Here is a 23206-nt window from a genome sequence, read left to right as displayed (position 1 = left end):
TGCTGCAAATATTTCAACAGGGTGGGGTAGGCCTGCTTGATAATGATAGAAATTAAAACCACAATTACTTTGATAACTTGTTTACACACTTATTGGCTGAGGGTTATTTAACAAGAGCATCATATACTATTATTTTTATGTTAGCTTTAAGGAGCAGGAAAGTAATTTCAATACATTTAAAAATACTTTTTTTAGAAATTACAGCTGCAAAATATGTAAGCTTAACATATTATAAAACAAATACAACTATCTTGTTTACAGAATCACTGGAAGCCAAAATCCTGATTGAAAATGACATTAAACTAACTGCTCAAGCCTATACTAAGATACCTCATTGTGGCATCTTGCAATGAAACAATGTAGGTTGTTCTAAAAAACAGCAATTTGATTCTGTGGACTCAAAATGACTCAAATAGCTGAAATTACAGGTAATGCGTGTAATTTTTGAAGTCAACCTTCAAAATCGATTGTGACGTTTTATTTATTATTTTTCTTGCTTTTTGTAAATAAAAAGTAGAAGAAAAGTCATCTGGATGTTGGATGAAGTCTCATTTCAACCTGTTGCAGGTGTTTTCCACACTTGAGACTAATGTTTTGTCCCCCCCCCCCCCCCCTCCTTCCTCAGATACCTTCAGACCACCAGGACCAGCTCACAATATAAAATCATCTCAGTCCTTTAGGCCAAACAAGCAGAACAGCAGCGACCCTCCGCCACCAATACCACCTCCCTTCCCCACAGAGATCCGTGGTAAGCGGAAAGAGAAAGTGATATTCCTTTAATCACTAGACTTTGGGATGTATCCTGGTCCAACAGGCATGGAGACAGTGATGGAGCTGTAAAAAGACATTGCACATGACTTTGGGATGGATGTGTGTGTGTGTGTGTGTGTGTGTGTGTGTGTGTGTGTGTCCAGTATGAAGAGGCCACTTTCAACTACGGTACTTTTTTAACAGGAAAAAAAGCTGACTTAAGTTTAAATCAGCTGATTGTGAAAACAAAGGAGTTTATTGATGAAGAGATGCACATTTGTGACAGAGGATGCATGGAAAAAATCTGAAAAAGAAAATGTGTGGCCTATTTGGATTTTTGAAAAGTTTCTATTTTAATGAAGATTTTTAGGGCCAAAGACTGCCTAGAAGTTTTTTGTGTTTTTATTGGAGATGAAAGTAGTTTTTTGTGTTTTTATTGGAGATGAAAGTAGTTTTTTGTAACCATTTAGCACTCTTATCTTAAGCTTTAAATACTGCTGTAAGGTGTGTACAGTGTACATTTATTTAACAAGTTTACATCTGTGTAAATACAAAGTGCCAAACGCATGATTTTTATTTTGGAATGAATCAGATGTTATTGAAATTTGTACTGTGTGCGTGTTCCTCAGGTTTGCAAATTAATAGGGTTTGGTGAAGAAGTTAGTCGGAATTGTTAATGTACTTCTCCTTTGGAAACAGAAGACATTCATTTACTCTGTGAAAACTGAGACCAATAAAATGGCTTCTGACTTCCCTGTTCAGGGATGTTCTGGTACAATGAAACATTAAAACATTTCTTTCTCTGTAATGGTGATGGTACTTGGTTCCATGTAAAAATATCTGAACAAATAACACAAACAGATGCCCCAGTTTAGCTAAGAGATGCAGAAAAAAAGGACAGAAAAAGGTCATATAAATAAAACTGTGATTCTATTGCCATTACACTTTTAAGTAGTTACCTGTGGTCTGGAAATGGAAGATATGTTTGTCTGATTGGCCACTAGCAGCCACCGTCCATTTACCACTGCGCATAGCGCAAGTAATTTCTCTGCCCATTTTACTACTAGATAACCAGTAGATGTCAGTAATTCTTCCATAAAGTACCTTTTAAGTTGCATCTTTGAAACAGGTCTTGGCTGGGTGAGGAATCACTTCCTGAAGTTCACATTTAGTTAAAAATCAGATTCTCCAGTTTATCTGCTGCAAATATTTCAACAGGGTGGGGTAGGCCTGCTTGATAATGATAGAAATTAAAACCACAATTACTTTGATAACTTGTTTACACACTTATTGGCTGAGGGTTATTTAACAAGAGCATCATATACTATTATTTTTATGTTAGCTTTAAGGAGCAGGAAAGTAATTTCAATACATTTAAAAATATTTTTTTTAGAAATTACAGCTGCAAAATATGTAAGCTTAACATATAAAACAAATACAACTATCTTGTTTACAGAATCACTGGAAGCCAAAATCCTGATTGAAAATGACATTAAACTAACTGCTCAAGCCTATACTAAGATACCTCATTGTGGCATCTTGCAATGAAACAATATAGGTTGTTCTAAAAACAGCAATTTGATTCTGTGGACTCAAAATGACTCAAATAGCTGAAATTACCTCTGTTAACATCTCACAAGTTGTTTCAGAGTCAACATGGAGGACTTAAATACACCTTCATGGTCAAACCTGTCAAGAGCTTTTTGTTTTAATAGTTTCCTTTTGTGTGTAGATGCACAAATGGATCTCATGAGATAAAAGTTGGTGGCTCATTTTATCAAAAGTGGTATAAGGGTTTCTATATGGAGACGGGGTGCTGCACAGTTCTTTGTGCAAAGGACTGAAGCAGACAGTGAGTCAGTTGATCAGATAAGTGGTCCAGAGTAAATAAAAACCCTCTCCTTCCTCCACTTTGAGTGACTGCGCTGAAGCCACAAGTCTCTTTGACTGAGTGCCGTTCATCTCTGCAGAACCTGCACAGACTTCTCACAGCTGGAAGGCTGCAATGAAAAGACGCATTCAGACAAGCTGATTGATGACAGACATCAATATTAACACAGATGGTATCCTAAATCGAAACCATAAAAAACACAACAAATCACATATCAAATACAATATTCGTTTATTTTATGTATTCCTCAACAGAGGCATTAAAAACCACTGGATGACGACAAACTATACAGGTGAACGAATGGTCTCACGTCCTACAAAATCGGCGACTGAATCTGCAAGGGCACACATTCAGACATCTCAGCTGCCTATTTTTTTTATTTTTTATCCTGTATTCAACTCTTACACAAAAAATGTATTACTCAGCATCATAGACTAATCAGACATATTACTGGTAAACAAAGTTAACTCACTGCTGGGCTTTGGTGTTTAACATTATCCCCTCTGGCCACAAAATCGGGTTGCAAAACAAAAGCAGAATAATACAGATTATACTATTACCTTGGTTTCCACTTCTTAAAACCTTTAATTAAACAAACATATACATGAACCAACAACCTGTTGGTGTATGGATAAAAAAATATTGTGCAAATGCTTCGTATAAACTAAGAACATTTTTAACACAACCAGTCAGTCACTCCTCGTTTTACATAAAACTGCAGCACATTTTGAGTACAGTACTCAAGGTTTTTCAAAAAGCAACTTTTACTAGCAACACATTCCACTGCATCTCCCAACATTGACACGGTAAGGCCAAAACTGAACTCTTTAAGACAATATTAGTGATTACTGGGAGATCAAACTGCAGAAGTGAGCGTTTTAACTTTCACACCATCAAAATCTGTTAGGTCAGCAAGGTACGTTATAGACCATTATGAGTGTAAAAATCAAAATAGCATGCAGAATAAAATATACCTAAATGTGAGAAATAAATGCTTTAATGGGAATGTATTAAAAAAAATGAAAAGTTTACTAGCTTTGGGCTCAGTGAACCATGACAGCAGATTTGAAGGAGTAGTATCGCTTCAGCCAACCAACTTGCTTTGTGGTGGGAATGTAGTTTGTATAATATAATGAAGGAAGATGGTTAAAATGGCTTCCAAGGAAATACAAGTTCTCAGAAATTAAGTGCCTGAAAGCGTCATCTTTAATTTACAAACACAAAATGCTATTACTGTAATTTGTACGGCTTGTTGCATCTCATTCTGTTCAGGCCACAGGATAGCTGAGTCTGTTAAAGCTTAGTCACATGGTTTGTGGTACTGGGATATATTTGGTTTTTGAGCTCGGTACAAAGACCACTCGCAGTGCTGATTCATGTAGAGGGGAATGCTAATTACTAGCACACAAGCCACCCCAAAACCATTCATAGCTGAACTAGTTATTTTTTATTTATTTTCACCTGCACCTTTGGAATTATGTAGTGAACATCTGCAATTATTATTATTAAAATATTGTCAATTATCTGCATTATGTTTCTGCAGTTTTCATTTTAATACACAAAAGGTTTTTTTTTTTTAAAAATGTCCAGTGTTTATTCTTTTACCCAATGTACAATAAAATCATGGAACATCTTTACAACTAAGAAGCCTTAACCAATAAACATTTGGATGTTTTTGTCAGTTATTAGATTAGCTGGTTGCTGATTCATGATCATTGCAGCTCAACATAACTGAGCAAATCATTTCTCCATCAGAGGAGGTAAAATGTTTAGAGTGAGTGTAGAAATACTTGTTTCATCAGGAGCTGTTCGCTCCTTTACTGGTGAAGGTGTTGAAGCTGCTGTGCAAGGTTTATACACTGCATGTCAGTCTCAGTGGTGCCCCAGTTCTGTCCCTTTACAAAAAGTGCAAATAATAAATTGCACTAAGATGCACTGCAGAAAATAAAACATGAAATGAAATGGGGGAGGGGGTTCGTACTAGAAGTAGGTTTAGTTTGACTTGTTTTTCTCGTCGCCATTCTCCACTGGGGGAGTTTCCTGAGGCAGCTGCTCAGGTGTGTCTTCAGTCTGATTGGAGGGGTCTGTGGTTTGTGGCTCCGGTTTAGCTGAGGGCCCCTCTGTCTGCGGCTCTGCGGTTTGTGTACAGTTGATTGGTGTGAGCACTATGGGAGGCTGCAGGAAGCAGAAAATAAAGTTTGTGAGACAGTTGATAGGTGTTAAAATTGAAATGTTTATGAGAAGTGACAGAAAAGATGAAGATAAGACAAGCAGGGTTAAACATATACAGTTATTCCTCTATTTGAATAAACCCATCTCCCAAACGAGATGCTGAATGTGTTTTAAAATGGATTTCAGAGGTGTGAAGCAGTAAAGAAGTGCTTAAAAATAGCTCATCCACAGGAAATACCACAGAAGTCACGACTCCCTTTAAAAGCTGGACAAATGAAACATGCTAATCACACTTTAAGGAAATTATAAGGTAATCTATGTCAAAATAGTCCCACCAATAAAGACGCAATTACCTAGTTTGCAACATGATCATTAGCATGTCGGCAACAACAAAAATGAAAAAGGTCAACAACAGAGAGGAGCTTTTAAATGAGATCAGCATGTTTTAATGGTGAGTGTAAGTGGCAAACCCAGATAGAATACCTGCAGTGACATTCACAGACAGCTGAGCCCTCAGCAGCAGACTACAGCACACCCACAGTAATATAAGGGGCAAGGAGCAGCGATGGTGGGGAGGGACAGTGAAACAGAAAGAGGCAGTTGGAATGGATGGAGTTATATAAAGGGCTTACTCATCTTGAAATTCTACTTTACGATGCATGATATTTAACACTAGCTTGTTCATAGTTTTGTTTGTTGCTTTCTTCTTTCCTTTAAAAAAATTTAAAAATAAAAAAATAAAGTCTGTCTTTCCGCAGTAGGCAGTCATATCAAACTGTTATTCACCACAAATCCACTTCCAGTCCAGAACTGGGGCAACTCCCTGCGCCACAGTGCAACAGTGAGGCTGGTGAGCAGAGTGCAAGGCACCAGGTAGAGCAGGGCCGGCTGGCCCATCTGCATCACAGCCAGAGCCACGAAGGTGATCAGCAGGCCGATGCCGTACGCTGGCAGGAGAGAAACAAAGCAGGTCAGAAATGGAAGTGATACTTATACCTAAATATATGTCTATTTACAAACCAGTATTACAACAGGGGGCGGGAGGGGAACAACAGTAAAGATAGGGACAGATATTTTCCACAGCCAAGTTCTGCAGAAATGCCACCTCTGTTCTAGAACATCCTGTAATCCCACAATGCTCCATGAGGCTCCATCTGGCATTATTATGCATCTTGTGTGATCTGATCACAAATGAAGGTAGGAATGCAGCAAAGTCAGGCTACAGTTATAACTAAGGTCCATTTAAACTGGATTACTGTCCTTGTCCCTGTATGCAACAATGGTATGGAAGGTCAGTTATTGACTTCACTACACACATTTATTTATGTATGTAAGTTCATGTTCTTTTCTGCAGTTCTTTTCTGGGGTTTGGTTCTTTGGTCAGCTCCTATTCATTGAACAGACTGCTGGAATCCAAACACCACATATTTGTGGACATGAAAACTGTTATTAGAGGGGATGCAACAGAGGGGAACTTAACAAAAACAGCCAGGACGACGTTGCACATTAAGAGACAGCTACATGCTGTGATAGTATAGGGCAGTAAATGTGTTTCAGCCTTTTTGCCACATTTCTATGCAGTGACAAGAACTATAGAAACTTCAAAAGTTTGTCTTTAATGAGCAGAAGTGCTCCCCAACTCACAAATCAGTCACTTAATGTAGTTTTTTTGTTTGTTTTTTTTTACTAATGTTATACTATTTTATTGTAAGAGTGTGGGAAAGTGAGTTCCAACTACAAGTGGCTGTGTAAGAATGCATGATGAAATACATGAAATACCAGATGTGAACATGGCCAAACATGAGTGAAGTGAAGTACAGTGTAATTCATTCTCTACATTCCCATGCAGTCAAACCCATCTGAATGAGGTTTACACCAACTACAACCCTCTTGTGTGGCATGTGCATGCACATACCAATCGTACAGGCCACAAAGTAGATCCTGGAGGACTGTGTTAAAATATCAAATCTGTGACAGTACGCCACCAGCAGACCTGAAAGGGAAAAAGCAGAAATGCTCAGAACAAATAAAAATCTCCGTATCCAAAACTCTTTAAATAACTTGAATCTATTTATTTGCGCTATCAATTTGTAGTTATCCACAAAAATATGCAATATATTTTGTGCAGAACTAAACATGAGAGAAAAAATGTGTGTCTGTGAAGTAGTTTATTTATAGCAGTAGCCTGAAGTAAAAGCATGATGATCAAATGAGTGCTTCGTGATATGATAGCACACCTGGTACTAGGATATCTCCAAAGCCTAAAAGGGAGAAGGGCCGGTCACAAAGAGCCAGAGGTGAGAAGTTTAACCTCGGTACTTTAAGCACCATAGGAAGCTGGGGGGGGAAAAAAACCACAAACATCATTTTTACGGTTGGCTTCTTTTAACTTAAACAGAGATATTTGAACTTGATGGAGCAAAACTCAGAGGTCTCACCTTTTCATGTGTGGCAGAGTCAGATGGACCAGCTGCTACCTCCACCATTATACTTTCCCCACTCTGAAAATAAAGTGTGATGGGTAACGTGAACATTACAAACCAAAACTAGAGTCTGCAAATGTTCTAACGGTCTGAGTGAAAAGGCAGTTGACATACCTTTGTGAAGAAGGGTGTAATAAATACGAAGAAAACGTCATACACAAACAGAACTGTCAGTAGTAAAGTGCAAGCCTGCAGGGGGAAAGAGATTATCAGTTTTTTTTCTTCTGAGCCAAGCCTTTTCTTAAAAAAAACATTCCTATAGTCTACATTTGTCAGAGTGTCTGTCGTCCCACCTTAAATGTGGGCAGCCTGACTGTTTTGAGCATATAGAGACAGAAGGCAATCCCCAGGGCATCCTGCAACACCCACGCCCACCTGGAGGAGACATAACAAAAATGTTAGTCAGGCTACAGTATCACATTGCATCTTCAACATCTTATCTCACACAGGCAGAGAAGTGCTGCCTTGATGCCATCCAACACATGGCTATTAACATATGGATTGCTGTGTCGATATTTCAATATTTGTTATTTCGTGGTATATTTAAGGAACTATTTCTCAAGCTAAATATACAGTGGGATTGTGGGTGTGGGACAAAGCAGGAAAATGAAACATGTTTCTGGAAAAAAAAATATATATATTATCTAAAAATTCTGCAAACTGTAGCAACTGGCTGGTTATCATCCACCTATGTGTGCAGTTGTAGAGGAACGATTCTCTTTGGACTCACTGATCTTCATTACGAAACACCATCCAGATGATGCTGACGCTGATGCAGAAGGCCGACAGCAGTAACATGCGGATCTGTGGTCGCTTGTGCAGGTACGGCAGATTGTTCTCTGGGACCCTGTTGTGAAATAAAGTATCAAACCATTAGTTTTTAGAAAGTATAAACACTTTTTTGTACAGTGTTTATAGTGCATATTCTGTCCTGTTATTGTTAGAGAGCAGCTTGTAGTCTTCTACAACTTGTGTATATAGCTTTTACACACCCACTGATGTAAGACGTCTCACCTGCATTTGCAGAAAGGAAGTCGCCTGACGAAAGGCCACAGACAGCTGTAGAGGCCGACAGAAGATGCCACACAGAAGATCCCAATGACCCAGATAGCTAAACAGTGAGGAAAAAATCAGAAGCAGGCAGGTTACCTCATGTTGCCAAGTGGCATCCATTCACTTTCTCTTAAAGGCAATACACTTTTTAGCCATGTCACTCATTAAATACTTGCACCACTGAGTGGAAAGGTATTCAGTGTGCTTGGTCAAAGTACAACAGCTGCTTTTAAAAGCTTTTCTCTAAAGAGGTTCACACATTTAGATGTGCAAACTGAATCTGCGGCGAGCTGCATGTGTGGCTGAAGTAACTGTGGTTTGGAGAGATCTTCAGTTAAAGCCTAAACTAAATTCTGTTTCCACTAGTTTTTCTTTATCTTACTCCAAACCTTTGAACAATTTCAAAAAATTGATGGTGAAATGTGTCCAAATCTGTATAGAAATCAGAAACTACATTATTTGTCCATTTCCAAACTTATCATATTATGTGTATAGATCAGTGATGTGTGTCAGTGTGGTACCCAGGTGGTCGTAGTAGAAGTACAGGAGCACCAGCATGTTACAGCACATGACAACAAACACGCATATCATGATGGGGGTGACATCTACTGTCTCCTCGTCCTGCTTCTCTGCACCGTCATCCCGCTTGTGCTTCATGTAGCGTCTGCAGGAAGAAAAAATAAATTAAGAGAACTACAATGATTAAAAGGAGACATTCATAACTACAAATTAAATGTATCTGCACTTTTTTTTTAGATCTAATTACAGATTATTTCTGAGGGTTGCTTCTGCCAGCCGCAGCCAACATTTACCATCTTTGGTTGGCTGACCGGCATTCAATTCCCTCCCAATGTCAAAAAACACACTTGTTGTCCAAAATGCTTTTTGCCTGCGGTGCATCAGATGCCCCATCTAACTGTACCCTCAGTCACCTTGGCAACTCCATCAGAAAGGGCGGACTGACTGGCTTAAGGTGGTGAGTCACTTGTGCAGCCTCAAATAAACATTACCCTGCAGTGAAGCTGTAGCGATACAAGGTCTGCTTGGTTTGAAGAGACAAAGAGGAAACACATTTAAAAAGGGGAAAGTCTATGTAATCATACACTTATGCTTGTTTTCTAAGAAAACTCCTACAAATTTTCCCTTATAAATTTACTCCGATTTAAATTTAGTAGTTGTGAGTTGAAGCACTGTTATGAAGTTCTATAGAAGAAAGCACAAAGTCATTAAAACGTGCATTGATTCCATTACTTCTTTAAAAATTTAACCTGCTTATTAACCCACAAAGGTTGGGAACTCCATCCTGGATATTCTAACATGACTCATAATTTATTGCATGAGGATTATCACACTAGAAAAAAAGATTGTTCACTTACTTTTTGCTGTCCCTGCTGCCAGCCCAGTAGCCTCCGATGGCCACTGTTCCCACTGCCATCAAGAAGATAATCACCATATTGTAGTCCAACACAGGCTCATTGGGAGCATACATGGCAACCAGTCTTCCTTTACCAAAGGTCTGTTAAAGTTTGAAGTACAGTTTTGGTTAATACGGGAAAATAAAATGGTTAAAAAAATCTTAAGAAGATAAATGTTAATGTTAGAAATGTCCATGGGGAGTTAATGCCTCTGCTGTCTGGCTGTTAAATGAGTTAATAGAGGAAAAATGATCCATCAGTTTGGTCTCACAAGTAACCAGTATTTTTAAGCTCAAGTGTTCAGTCACCTTGCTTATGTCCAGCATGTCGGAGTAGCTCAGCAGCGCTACAGGAATGTCAATCTCTTCATACTGAGTCTTGTTTCCTGCTGGTGGAGTCTGTTTAAAAGAAAAAAAAACTTTTTGTGGAGGACTAATATCAATCCAACACCGATGCACAATGTCTGCAAACAACTATCTTACCAGTCTATCCTTGCTCACAATAAGCAGCCCCTTGGCACCATTAATCTGGGCCAAGCGAACCTTTTCATAGAAAGTGCAGTTGCCCCTCATCACCATGGGGATGCGATTTGGGAAGCCACCCTCTGGGACCTCAGAGGGCGAGCACAGGACCGATGTTGTCAAGTCATAGATCTGAAGACGAGACTATGAGACAAAAGGGTGTGTATCATTAATCAGAGCTGGAAATTTAGTTATCTGGACTTTTTTTTTGTCTACTTTCATACAGATAAAAGCTGATAGGTTTATATTTTATTCTTATTATAAAAGTAAAAATTCTTAAGTGAAAAGAAAAAAAAAAAACCTCTATTAACGAGAAATGAGCTGCATTACACCTATCATTAAAGCATCTTCTGCCTCTTAATGTCTTTTTTTAAGCATGCTACAGTGGTTCCCAACCTGAGTTCTGGGAACCTCTAAGGGGTTACCCCAAAGAGCACAAGGGCTTTTGAAGTTAATTTATTTGAGATGTGCTTCACCCCTCGGATGGTGTGCACTGTCATTTACAGACCACCTAAGTACTGTAAAGATTTTATTCATGACTTTGGAGAACGTCTTTTAACATCCATGTGTGCTGTCTTGAGAAACCGGTGACAAAAGACTTTTTAAATTTACTTGATAGTTTTAATCTTTCTCAGAACGTGTCAGGGCCAACTCACGAGTGCAGACATACCCTTGATCTTGTACTATCACATGGTTTTGATGTGTTGGATTTGGAAGTTCATGATGGTGTGTTTTCAGACCATATGCCTGTTGCTTTTGATATACCGTTGTCTTGTCATGTCACTGAATCCTGCACTCTGGTGCGGCGCACTCGGGTTGTTAACCCCTTCACTGCTGTTTTTGTCATGATTCTGTGTTTTGTTCCACTTTTAATGTTGATACTTTTACTTCTAACTTTGACTCTGTGTGTAAAACCAAGGAAACCATGGAAAAAAGACAAGTTGCAGGTGTCTTTCCAGATGCTAAGAGATAGCTGGCAATCTTACCACTGTTCTGTGAAAGCTGCAAAAACTAAATATTTTTCTACTGTCATTGTTTTTAACAGGCATAACCCCTGCGTTCTCTTTAAGGTATAGCTCTCAGATCGGCAGACAGGGCACTCTTAAATGTCCCCCCAACCAAGAGGAAACTTAGGGGTGACCGAGCCTTTTCTGTAGTTGGGCCGAAGCTGTGGAACCAGTTGCCTCCTCACATTAAGGAGGCCTCTTCACTAACTGATTTTAAATCACTGCTTAAAACTCATTTTTTTCTCTTTAGCTTTTAACGCTGGTTGAGATGCTGGTTTTGACTGAATATTTTGACTGTTTATTTTGATGGGTATACATATTTACTGTTTTATACTGTTTACTGTTTTTATATTCTCTTTTTATTATTTTATTGGTTTTATTTGGTGTGAAGCACTTTGGTCAACCATGTTATTTTGAAAGTGTTATATAAATAAAGAGGAGTTGGAGTTGTTAATTTAACTTTTGCTTTTTGAGAGGACAGGACTCAACCAGAATACATTTATGATGTGAATCTAACTTTTGAAAACATAAAACCAAGCATGATTAAAGCACAGGGTGGAGCAGGGGTCCATGGCTTTTTGGTATTTTCATGACAGGGGTCCCCAAGGAAAATGGGTTGGAAGCCACTGATCTAGAAGATGTGATTCCTGTGGGAATGGCTCTACTAACATCTACACAAAAATCTCTTGTATTCTGAAATTAATTTTAGAGATCTTCAATATTTTCACTTAGCTCAAAAGCAGTTTCCAGAGCACAAACATGCCTTAAAAATAGAGATAAATTTTTTGCCCTTAGAAAAAAATGATCAATTTACTCATTATAATGCTTTAAAAATGCAGCTTGGTTACATCCCTTGTGGATCACGTATGACTTACTGCCTTATTGAGGTCCTGAGGTAGATGTGCCCACTGTGAGTTGAAGAATATGCAGTAATCCTTCCCTTTGCTTTTGCCCTCATCACTGAAATGGGCCATGCCATACTCTCCCACCACCTGTCAACATAAAAACAATGTTGGCATGACTTCAAATATCCATTTAATAGTTGTAACTTTGATTTTATTTGCATATATGATTGATATTTTCAAATCTGCTGCAGATTAAATATTAAATTGAAGAATGTTTATTTAAGTACTTTTGTGTACTATTTTGCGTATCCCCACAAAAATATCCGAAGCTTTTCACCAAACTGACTAGACAAACGCTCATTGTTCAGTTTTGAGGAAGAGTTCATTTCTGATGTTATACAGCTCATGGAAGATTCACTACTACTTAAAATACTACTCGTAGTCAACGATCAGCCGCGAAATATTTCACTCCTAAAATCTGAGAAATTAGGCGGGTTGTCGTTTATTTATAACAAAGGCGCATTGTTGGCTGTTAACTCGGAATTCTTGATTCACTTTAAGTTGACCTTATCCTTGTATTGGCTTCAGTGATGCTGTGAATCAGCAGTAATCCTCCTTCATTGATGCCATATCAAAAGATGATGTGTGGTATTCCAGGGCCCACGGTGATCTCCGCAAGCTAACAATCGTAGCGGCCAAGCTAATACTGAATAAAACGACTAGGAAAAAAAACAGTCAGCCATGTACTGCTATATGTAATGCATGCACGGAAAAACGTTTTTTGGTTCAACACATGTTATTTCGCTTACCTTCTGGATGAGAAAAACGGCCCAAATCAGTGTTTCAGGGACCCTCATAATGCCTAGCTTGTTGTTGTTTCCCCCATCAACCAACCAATGTTCCGTTCGAGCTCTTTAGCTCGAGACCTTGCCAGCTGTATGCATAAACCACGCCTACTTGCCCTTCGATCTTTATAATTGGCTGGTATGTGCGCCGGCGAATGAGCTTGACGCTGATAGGTTGAAACTCAAGCTTTTCAAGATTGTTTGTTATTTTATTAATTTATTTACAACTTAACATTGGTTTAAATGCTTGTTTAAGTATGTAAGTTCACTCAATATATGTATACATTTTTTCATTCTTAAATTATTTAAGGAGTGTATCTTTAATTTAATTTAATTTCTTTTTAATTAATATTCCCCTTTTCTCAGTGCATACAAACTTATTTACTTAGATAAGATTATCTCTATCAGTTGTTTAAACTGTACAGAATTAAACGTATTTAAACATTTTAAACAAAACTTTCAGATTCTTTTTTCATCATAAATCACATATCTTGAAACTTGGCCATAAATAAAAGCCTATAGGCCAGAATCAAACTCAATTGTGTCTGACATTTGACGCATCCACATAAACCGTGATGCTGCGTCACTACTTCCTAACACTAACTGAACACATCTTGTCTACCACCTTCAGATGACCCGCTATTTTAACAATGGAGATATTCTAAATGTGGAGATCAAAGGACATGTAAACATGCAATAATTTGAAAATTTGAGCTCTGACATGTTCATTTTGTATCATTATTTCGTCCCTGGTGGTCTAGTGGTTAGGATTCGGCGCTCTCACCGCCGCGGCCCGGGTTCGATTCCCGGTCAGGGAACTAGTCAGGTCAGATGGTCTATATCACAGATGTCCCAGTCTGTCCTCAAAGACCGCTGTCCTGCAGGCCCTGAACGTTTCATGCCACAGCATTCCAAATTAAAATAAATAATGGTCAACTTGCTCTGGCAAAACTTGAAAATAAGCTGTTTAGGATAATCATTTAATTTGAATCAGGTGTGCTGGAGCAGGAAAACTAGGATTGCGGTCCTCGAGTACCAGAGTTGGTCTATAGTGCAAACTTGCAGAAATGTTACGAGGAAACGGCATATATTTCTGCACCTTGTTGTTTATCAATTATGTATTTGCTACATTATTGAAAAAGCTCAGAAAATTATTATATCTGTTTGGTTCATTGCTCAGAAAATCTGAAACACTCAAAAGCTTTTTAAATAGTCCTGTATCGTTTCTGTTCATTATACGCACACGTTGAGACATTATTTCAAAGTAACGTCTCTCCATCTATGATCCCCACAGTCAATTGGTTTCTGTTGGTGTTCTCTTTGCAGTTACATGCTCAATCTTGTTATTTATTGACGTACTGCAGCTACTCTATCTCAGCATGATGTCATTCCATATGTCTATCCTTCTGTCAGGTATTTACCTGCGCCAAACCTAGAAGGAAGTTAAACCGTATCAAACTTCACAATAAAGTTTTTCTTTTATGATGGAGGAGACTGTAACCCAACTTTGTGTTTTCAGATATTTTTTCTCCTTGGGAATACTCAGAGGAATAAATAAAGTAAATTCTAAAATGTATTTATTTAGAGATGTTGATATGCTGTAAAATTTAGCAAATATCTGTCTGTTAGCAACATAACTCAAAATGTTATAATGAAATTTTCAGGAAATTTTAGAAATGGGAAGTGAATAGATTTTGGGGGGTGATCCAGATCACTGACTGGATACAAGAATTTTTAAAGGATTATTCACTATGGGGAGGTAGGGATCATTTTGCCATTAAATGTTATAACTGAAAAATAATCCCCATAATCATTAGCAAAAATATAAATAAATAAAAACTTACAATGGTTTTGTAGAGCTCTGCACTCTCCGAGTGCTTCTGGTTCCAATAAAGAGCTGCAGAGAAGCAGGAGCAGAGCAGTTATCAGGCAAAAGGCAGGGTAAAACCTGGACAGGTCTCCCATCTGTGGCAGTCATGCTATGTAAGGTTTTAATTTTAATTTATTCTACTTTATGAAATCTCCATTAACTATTTAAATTATTGCTCTACATTTGACCCATCCTAGTTGCTGAGATTTCAACGTTTTGTAGTCCCTGGTGGTCTAGTGGTTAGGATTCGGCGCTCTCACCGCCGCGGCCCGGGTTCGATTCCCGGTCAGGGAATTGGATTTTTGTCCAGGCCAGATTATTGTCCCTGTTTGTATCAGAAATGTCCACTGTCTGTCCACTAGCATTCCTAATTAAAACAGTGGTTTATCAACAGCCTGGCAGGTTAATCCCAGGTCCTCCAGGACCAAGGCCACCTCTGTAACCCAAAAGCCTTTGTCAGAAGTGGGATTCGAACCCACGCCTCCAGAGGAGACTACGACCTGAACGTAGCGCCTTAGACCGCTCGGCCATCCTGACACTCTCTGTAATACTGGGAGCAAAAAATAACCAAGACGCAAGCTGTTGAAACTGAGACGTTTTACATATTTGATGAAAATATTTGCTCATTTTACATTTATTGGCAGCAGAGACTTGGAACAAGAACAAGAGCTGATCTGCCTGCAGACGAGACCTTTCATTAATTCAACACATTTGGCACATTCTGAAACAAAAAAACTGGCAATGATGGTCCAGGACAGCTGAGCTGCACATTAATGTTGCACATGTGATATGTGTTGTTTTGATTTTTGTTTGTTTGTTTGTTTTTTTAACTTTGAACTTGAAGCTATACTTAGCCATTTTAAAAAACGGAACTCTGCAAACACTACCATGAGACACCCATAATCACCCAACACAACTTGCCTTTCAGTCATATTTTGAAAAGAAACACAGGAAGTGCTACATTCAGCCGTGGCTAATGTGACTTCTCGGTCTGGAGCTTCACACACAGCTTCTTGGATGAGGAATGCAGTACTCGCCAGCCGTACTGTGAGTATCCGTTGTGGTAATGCCTCTACATTTATATGGTTAAATACCTAATTTGTTGACATAATATCTGTTTTGGTAGGAATATGTTAACTGATAAAGACATATTTGCTGGAAACAGCAGGAGTCGGTGTTTAACGTAAACGTTAGCTCGTTAACCATCTTAGCTAGCTTTCTCCCGTGGTTGGAACTCTTTTGTTGAAACTTACAGAATCTTTAATAAATTAATGGCATATATATATTGATGTAGTTTCTTTTATTTGTTTGTGGGGGGAAAGTTCGTTTGTCATACTCTTTTCTTTGTGGTAATGCTCGAGAATACGTCTCTGCTGCAATGAATATGTAAATGGCTGCGTCGCTACTCAGCAGTAAGTTAACAGCTAGAAATTCGTTTATTTCAGCTGTCTTAATACAGACCAATTATACTACATTTAAAGTACATGTACGTGTGAACAAGTCTCAGTCCCTTTAATTGAGTCAGATAGCTGCTCCGGGGAAGGAGATGATGTAAGTAGGACTGGTATGCAGAAGTCTGACATCAGCATCAAACTCTCCGAAAACTAAAGCTGTGTTTACTCTGACCAAATAAGGAGGGAAAGAAGCCAAAGTAATAAGAGGTGAATTTTAGCACTAGTTTGTCTATAACACAGCTGCTATTACAGTTACACAAACTTATAAGGCATTGTTTTTGTCATGTTTTGGTCTTTGTAATAAGACCATTTCAGTAACTGCTGGTACCTTTTTTCTCTCATTGCAGGAAGTCTAACTGCATCATCATTAAGAGTCAGCACCATGGCTGGCTTCAGGCAGGAGGATGTTGACCTGTATTATGAGATGGGAGAGGAGCTGGGCAGGTATGTAATGCTGAGCTTTTGTCCCCTTGCAGTTGTCTCTGCTATTGAGAATAGCTTTAAATACAAGCATGAGTCAATCCAAGCACCATTGTGAGTGTCTTGTTTTTGTGACAACGGTTTCTGATAATCATTGTGTGTAATTTTTCCATAAATAATGACAGCCATAATTATGAAGTGTAACCCGATCATACACAGTTAACTGAGATGCATTTTGCTGCCAGATATGAACTGCAGTCTGTCCAAAGTCTAAGATGTAAACAGGGCCAAAATGCTTGATGTAGTCTCCACAAATATAATTTTCTGGCCTTAAATGCTGTGCTGGACAGTTTGGGAATGAGTCATCAATTTTCTGAAGATTAAATCACCCTCTCTGCTGTACTTATTTTCTTCTGCAGTAATGCAGCAAATGTGTGACGTCAGTGCCTCAGTGTGCCTTCCTTCTAATGTGGTGTAGCCTTAGTCAAGGAGAGGGCACGATGTGTGTTGCACACCTAAATGATGCACATTGGTCTTATTTGTTTTTGTCATCTTCTTCTTTTTTCCATTTGGTCATTTCATAATAAACTATATTCTCCAACTATTTCCATTTTCTTTAAATAGACTAACAAGGTTTGCTTTTGTGTGGAATTTTTTACAGTGATAAGTCATTTTTGTGTCTAGCTGTTCTGATTATTTAATTTATTTGTTTATTGGTCTTGTGTTTTCAAATCCCTATCTCCTGAGTCCGATATGAATCTGTTGGAGTCACAAATACCTGTAGAAAGCTAATTAATACCAATGAATTTTTTGGACAACTTTAGTTTTTAAATACAATGAAATTGGGTGTAAGCACTCGCATTTCACATTTGATTTAATTTACAGTCTATTTAAAATTGTATTATTGTGTCTTACTGGATGTTTTTGTCTCTTTAGGCTTCTTTAAATCCCTCAAATGAAGTAACTTGACAAACAAATATCACCTTTTGGGTTTAATTGCTTGTTAACTCAAATGAATTATGGTCACAAGCCAGAAATGTCTGAAAGCAGTAACCGCTTTCTGTTAAGAATGGCCATTTCCCCTCAGATGTTATTGTAGACCAAAGTCATGTATTATTGATTTGCTCGAGCCAGCAGCCAAGAATTTAGTCAATATAAAATCAAAGCTGGAAAGAATTGTAAAAAGTCAAGCACTATTCTTTCTTCCTGATTTATTTAACACCACTCTGGGCTTTCCCGTCTACAGCGGGCAGTTTGCCATCGTCCGTAAGTGCAAGGAAAAGAGCACAGGCGTTGAGTATGCAGCCAAGTTCATCAAGAAGCGACGGCTGTCGTCCAGTCGACGGGGGGTGAGCCGCGAGGAGATTGAGCGCGAGGTCAACATCCTGCGGGAGATCCAGCACAGCAACATCATCACCCTGCACGACATCTTTGAAAACAAGACCGACGTAATCCTGATCCTGGAGCTGGTGTCTGGAGGAGAGCTGTTTGACTTCCTGGCTGAGAAGGAATCTCTGACCGAGGAGGAGGCCACGCAATTTCTCAAGCAGATCCTGGATGGTGTTCAGTACCTCCACTCCAAACGCATCGCTCACTTTGACCTCAAGGTCAGCAGTCTGAGGGCGGAGCTTGTTAGGGTGCCTGGGAAGCAGTGGGAGGTGGCATGTGGGCGAGAAGCTCTCTTTAGGTGTTAGCAGAAGCTTTCATTTCTGTTACTGGAGAGTTTTTTATTTATTTTATTTATTTTTTATTATAAACATGAAATATAGCTTCAAAGGCTGCTTTGCTACTTGTTTTTTTTTTTTTTTTTACAAGCAACAGCAAAAAACTTGTAGCTTTTAATCCATTTTTAAGCTCATAAAGAGACGATTGAAACACAATCAAATGTAAAATCAAAGTTTATATCAGGGTGAGCTCTTAATTAGTTTTTGTTTGAGGTGAATAATGGCATAAAGAGCAGTCACAGTCATCAGGTTCATGGTACTTGGAGTGGAAGTCATGGCAGCTTTATATAGCTTGTTTGGGTCAATGTATGGTCTTTAAACTAAGTTAAAAACACAACGTTACAAGATCAAAAAAAGTCTCCAAGTGAAGAAGCTGAATAAAAGATTGTTTTAGTGACAAGTTTCAACAGTATAAAAATTTCTATTCTGCATTTTTCTATTCCAGAAGTCTCTGACATGCAGTTAATTTTGTTCTTTCAGCCTGAGAATATCATGCTGCTGGACAAGAATGTGCCCAACCCCAGGATCAAGCTAATTGATTTTGGGATCGCTCATCAGATTAAAGCAGGAAATGAGTTTAAGAATATCTTTGGGACTCCAGAGTTTGTTGGTAAGAGCTTGTGCCCTTCTAAATCTTAATTTCACACTCCTAGCCTGAAGTCAGATGTTGTGCTGGAGTATGCTCATGCAGGGCTGTGAGTTAAACATTGTGAGCGGATAATCGTGTGCTTCAGATCACATTTGGTTGGAATTAAAGTTTCTCATTCCTCTGTGTTTTACAGCGCCAGAAATAGTCAACTATGAGCCGCTTGGCCTGGAGGCAGACATGTGGTAAGTTGGCTTTTTTTCCCCCACTTTTTTCCTCCCTTCATCTGAAACTTTATACCAACTCATCTGACAATTTTTATTCATCTTCGCTTATCTTCTCATCGCAGGAGCATCGGAGTAATCACATACATTCTGTGAGTAATGCTTCGCATCACGACGTTGTTGAGTCACTCCCCCCTCCCACAGACATGTCATGTCTAAAGTAAAGTTTCCGCCTGTGTTAGGTTGAGTGGTGCATCACCATTTCTGGGTGAGACCAAACAGGAGACTCTGACCAACATTTCAGCTGTTAACTACGACTTTGATGAGGAGTATTTTAGCAACACAAGCGAGCTGGCCAAAGACTTCATTCGCCGTCTTTTGGTCAAGGATCCCAAGTAAGAATCCCTTCGTATCATTTAAATTTTCTTCTTTATGTTTGAATAAATCCATGTTATTGAGGGTAGAACTGACATCAATTTATCCTGTTAGTAAAACAATGTTTTTAAAGGGGCTGTTTAAGGAAAGCTCATTAATCTTTGTGCTATAAACATGTTAAAGTCCCTGATTGATGATTTTCTTTTGTAGGAAGAGGATGACAATTGATGACAGTCTTGAGCATCCCTGGATTAAGGTGGGGATTTTAATCAGTGTCTACATCTGTATTGATGGCGCAATAAACTCATTAAAATTCCAATGAGGTGCTTGGCCACTGAGGTGCTTGTTTATATGAAGAAACTTGTTTAATCATGTTCTTTTAAGCTCACACAAGTTGAAGCTTTTGCTCCTTTTTAAGGACATTACTGATTATTTAACTTGTGGCTCAAGCAGAGAGTTCAGTTCCATCAGGGTGTTGTTCTAATAAAGCAGAAAGGAGGCCATTACTCACGTTTTGGCCTCAGGAGTTTGATATTCAGTATACAGTTAACGGTTTATCTGTCTCTAAACAACAAAGTACATTTCTGGTTGTTTGTGCCTACAGTAATCAGATAACTGCTGTTAAATAGTTGTTCCCTAACGTCAGCTGACAAGTGCTGACAAGCTTTTCTCGTCTTTCTAAGTTTGTTATGAAATTACCATCAAACAATAATTTTCAATGTTTAAATTTTTCCTTCTTCAGGTGATCAAGAGGAGGAATGTCCGGCAGGAGGACAGAGACCACAAGACTGAGCGCCGGCGCCTGAAGACCACTCGTCTGAAGGAGTACACCATCAAGTCCCACTCCAGCATGCCTCCCAACAACACCTACGTCAACTTTGAGCGCTTCTCCCAGGTGCTCGAGGAGATAGCAGCGGCAGAGGAAGGCTTGAAGGAGCTGGAGCGCAATCAGCGCTCATGCCAGGAGGACGTGGCAGCTCTGCTGTCCATATACGAAGAGAAAGAAGGTTGGTACAAGGAGGAGAACCAGAGCATCTCCGCTGACCTGAGCCATATCCGCCAAGACCTGCAGCGCACACAGTCCCAGCGCAAGAAGTGCCAGGAGGACGCCCGGGTCACCATGCAGGCTGCCAACATCCTCAAACGCAAATTTGGTCGTTTGGAAAACCGCTACGAGGCTCTAGCTGAGCAGGTCGCCTCAGAGGTCCGCTGGGTGGAGGAGCTGGTCAAGTCCATATCTGCAGAGAAAGATGGCCTCACCTCTGGCAGCATGCCCTGAGCTGACCCATCCAGCAGAGACATTTCCATTGTCAAGTATCCTCCTGCTCAGCTTGTGCAGTAGAGTTTGAGGGGGTCAGTTTCATTTTAAGCTGTGCTGCTGCTGCCCATTGAAAAAAAAAAATCCTCTATTTTTACAGGCCAGGGAGAAAGGGCAAGAAGCAGAAAGGCAATACGTTCCAGCCGTAGACTCATTCCTGTGTTTTATACATTAATTTATAATTTTATCAGTTTTATGTACTGTCATTCAGTCGTTTTTACAAACTACATTAGCTAGAATAGAAATTCATTCATTTATTTTTCTTAGTTATAATTTTTTTTTAAAAAACGAGTCTTTAAGTTCTTAAGATGTGAACAAAGTTTGTTCTTGTTTCTGCCTCATTATGTGAGAAAACATCACATCCTACACGTTTAGTGAGGCATTCAGGGTATTTATTTATGCAGTTGTGTGCATTTTAAATTAGACTTCAGTTGAAATTTAAATTCTTTCATATGTTGGGAAAGTTTGTCAACTGTGAGTGATGCAATAAATGTAAACCTTCTGCACAGAAAACATAACTTAGGGTAATGCTTTGTTTTACATGCCATGCTATTTCTTGGACATTTAATAGAAAGCCACATTTATAAGGGATGTTATGGGACTGCTAGCTTAGCTTTTGGATGTCTGTATAGAAGTTCTTTACGTTTACACACACAGATACACTGTGTAGTGTTTTTTTTTCCCCCCCTTGGACATTTCTTGGAAAATTAGTTATTCTAAATCTACAGGCTTGTAAAATAGAGCATTACCAGATATAAGAATGTATTAAGTTGTCTTTGCAGTGCCTGAAAACTGATCAACCTCATTGCCTCTGTGAGCATTCATCTGCCATCAAGCTAATAACAGTTTAATCACATCAGTAAAAATGCTCAAAGTCTTAAAATGCAACAACATTTGCACAGTTGCCTTCTAAACCCAATAGTGCGCATGGAAACTTCTTCTGTACTTAGAATGTAACTTTGCATTCATCTCTGCACACTTGAGACATTCCATCAATCTGTTTCACACCCAGCCAACACATTCCCCGAGTATATCACAGAAAGCATATTGTGTAGTCGTTAGTATTTTTCTGTAGAGAACTGTACTCATTTGCACCTAAATGATTAAAGTAATCTTCCAAAATACATTTGACTCTGTCTCTTGACTTCAGAGAAAACTGAAAAACACTAAAACAAACAAAAACCCAAAGGTTATCACTTACTTTAGTTAAAACTGTGTGGAGATCTATTAAACTTAAGTCTGTGCAAACTTGAAAAATTTATGTAGGCAACATTTTTCACCATTGTAATGGTCCTGTTTCAGACAGTAAACATCCCCGTCTTAATGATGCAGATATGTAAACGGTTGGTTTGCTACTGATGGAAATGTTGGAATGTACTTTTTCATGGCACATACTACCTCTTGGCTTTTCCTAGTAGCTCTTACATTAAATGCAAATGACACAAATCAGTTAATGGTTTGAGGAATTTAATACAATTTACATTGTTATTACTTTGTACACAGTATCATAAATCAGCTACTTTTTTATCCTGTTTTGATTGATAACTTTAGAAATATGTACAGTGTGTAAGAATTACTGACATCTAGTGCTAAAGATGGGCAATGACTTCAAATGCCAAGCCGTTGTGAATGGACAGTAGCCAACAGTGACCAAAATTCTTCCTGATTTAAACATGTTTTCATCTGTGAGTGGCACTACAGGTAACTACTTGAAGATTATGTACATGTGTACTGTCTTCTATGTGCCTGTTAAGGCATTACTTATCCCAAACAGTGCTCACTTATCAAACAAAGCCAGTACTGCAGTTTTAAAACACAGACACACACAAAGTTGTTTTCTCATTCATATTTTCTTTTTATTGCAAAAAAAGGCAACACCATATCTACCTCCTGCAGAAATGTAGTTTTTAAAATGTATTTAAATAATTTTAAGTGTCTTTTATCGTTCTTTTATTGAGTCTTTTAACTTTTTCTTTTACATGTTGGTTTCATGGCTAGGTTGGCAGTGGAGGACAAAAACAGCTTGTCCAGCATAGTCAAAACTTATGCCAAGACCAAGGGTCTACAGATCCCTCACTTACACTCTTTGTGGAGCAGAAAGGTGCTCCAGAAAGCAAAGAGCATTATTAGTCAGTCAGATCATGTCGTTAAAGAGAAGTTTTCCTTGATGCCCTCTGGGAGGCGCTATAGCAGGAAAACAAGTAGGTGTGCCAGTTCTTTCATTCTTCCTGCCATCAGGCTTTTAAATGCTAG

At 38.7% G+C, this 23206-nt stretch overlaps 3 protein-coding genes and 3 non-coding genes across 11 annotated transcripts in view; 4 read left to right on the top strand and 2 right to left on the bottom strand.

The window, feature by feature from the left end:
* arhgef18a (rho/rac guanine nucleotide exchange factor (GEF) 18a) overlaps positions 1–1541 on the top strand; it is a 28715-nt gene extending 27174 nt beyond the window's left edge. For both annotated transcript variants that reach the window (XM_041993693.1, XM_041993692.1), the window contains exon 24: positions 626–1541. In XM_041993693.1, the coding sequence (XP_041849627.1) occupies positions 626–780 (155 nt within the window). In that variant the 3' untranslated portion in view covers positions 781–1541. The remainder of the gene's footprint in view (positions 1–625) is intronic.
* Positions 1542–4207: 2666 nt separating this feature from the next.
* sppl2 (signal peptide peptidase-like 2) lies at positions 4208–13082 on the bottom strand. 4 transcript variants are annotated; one of them, XM_041993696.1, is made up of 16 exons: positions 12947–13082; positions 12168–12284; positions 10247–10429; positions 10073–10162; positions 9726–9865; positions 8871–9013; positions 8311–8407; positions 8027–8143; positions 7590–7671; positions 7411–7485; positions 7252–7314; positions 7051–7150; positions 6729–6806; positions 5600–5760; positions 5297–5337; positions 4679–4816 (listed from the first exon to the last, which is right to left on the bottom strand). In XM_041993696.1, the coding sequence occupies exons 1-16, from the start codon at positions 12992–12994 to the stop codon at positions 4807–4809; spliced, it is 1545 nt and encodes a 514-aa protein (XP_041849630.1). In that variant the 5' UTR covers positions 12995–13082; the 3' UTR covers positions 4679–4806. The 4 variants fall into 4 exon arrangements, with proteins under 4 accessions (XP_041849628.1, XP_041849630.1, XP_041849631.1 ...); XM_041993697.1 differs by lacking the exon at positions 5297–5337 and adding an exon at positions 5446–5524 and having other exon boundaries at positions 4728–4816; XM_041993695.1 differs by lacking the exon at positions 4679–4816 and adding an exon at positions 4823–5146 and having other exon boundaries at positions 5235–5337.
* Positions 13083–13728: 646 nt separating this feature from the next.
* On the top strand, positions 13729–13800 carry trnae-cuc. Its single transcript has one exon. It is a non-coding gene; the product is annotated as a tRNA-Glu (tRNA).
* Positions 13801–15074: 1274 nt separating this feature from the next.
* On the top strand, positions 15075–15146 carry trnae-cuc. Its single transcript has one exon. It is a non-coding gene; the product is annotated as a tRNA-Glu (tRNA).
* Positions 15147–15306: 160 nt separating this feature from the next.
* On the bottom strand, positions 15307–15389 carry trnal-cag. Its single transcript has one exon. It is a non-coding gene; the product is annotated as a tRNA-Leu (tRNA).
* Positions 15390–15787: 398 nt separating this feature from the next.
* On the top strand, positions 15788–22077 carry dapk3 (death-associated protein kinase 3). Of its 2 annotated transcripts, none has more exons than XM_041993699.1 (9): positions 15788–15899; positions 16654–16750; positions 17973–18333; positions 18931–19060; positions 19233–19281; positions 19386–19412; positions 19503–19655; positions 19846–19891; positions 20378–22077. In XM_041993699.1, the coding sequence occupies exons 2-9, from the start codon at positions 16689–16691 to the stop codon at positions 20912–20914; spliced, it is 1365 nt and encodes a 454-aa protein (XP_041849633.1). In that variant the 5' UTR covers positions 15788–15899; positions 16654–16688; the 3' UTR covers positions 20915–22077. The 2 variants fall into 2 exon arrangements, with proteins under 2 accessions (XP_041849633.1, XP_041849634.1); XM_041993700.1 differs by lacking the exon at positions 15788–15899 and adding an exon at positions 15968–16503.
* Positions 22078–23206: the final 1129 nt, after the last annotated feature.

Source organism: Melanotaenia boesemani, chromosome 8 (genome assembly GCF_017639745.1).
Source record: "Melanotaenia boesemani isolate fMelBoe1 chromosome 8, fMelBoe1.pri, whole genome shotgun sequence".
Lineage (NCBI taxonomy): Eukaryota > Metazoa > Chordata > Actinopteri > Atheriniformes > Melanotaeniidae > Melanotaenia > Melanotaenia boesemani.
This window is presented reverse-complemented; position numbering and strand designations above follow the sequence as displayed.

Excerpts from the sequence above, each read along its gene's own strand:
- sppl2 (XM_041993694.1), bottom strand. The coding sequence starts at position 12,994 with ATGAGGGTCCCTGAAACACTGATTTGGGCCGTTTTTCTCATCCAGAAG. Across the intron at positions 8,144-8,310 it reads CTTCCTTTCTGCAAATGCAG|GGTCCCAGAGAACAATCTGC; the intron begins GTGAGACGTCTT and ends ATTTCACAACAG. Across the intron at positions 7,315-7,410 it reads TTACACCCTTCTTCACAAAG|AGTGGGGAAAGTATAATGGT; the intron begins GTATGTCAACTG and ends CTTTATTTTCAG.
- dapk3 (XM_041993699.1), top strand. The coding sequence starts at position 16,689 with ATGGCTGGCTTCAGGCAGGAGGATGTTGACCTGTATTATGAGATGGGA. Across the intron at positions 19,061-19,232 it reads TGGGACTCCAGAGTTTGTTG|CGCCAGAAATAGTCAACTAT; the intron begins GTAAGAGCTTGT and ends TGTGTTTTACAG. Across the intron at positions 19,282-19,385 it reads GGCCTGGAGGCAGACATGTG|GAGCATCGGAGTAATCACAT; the intron begins GTAAGTTGGCTT and ends TTCTCATCGCAG.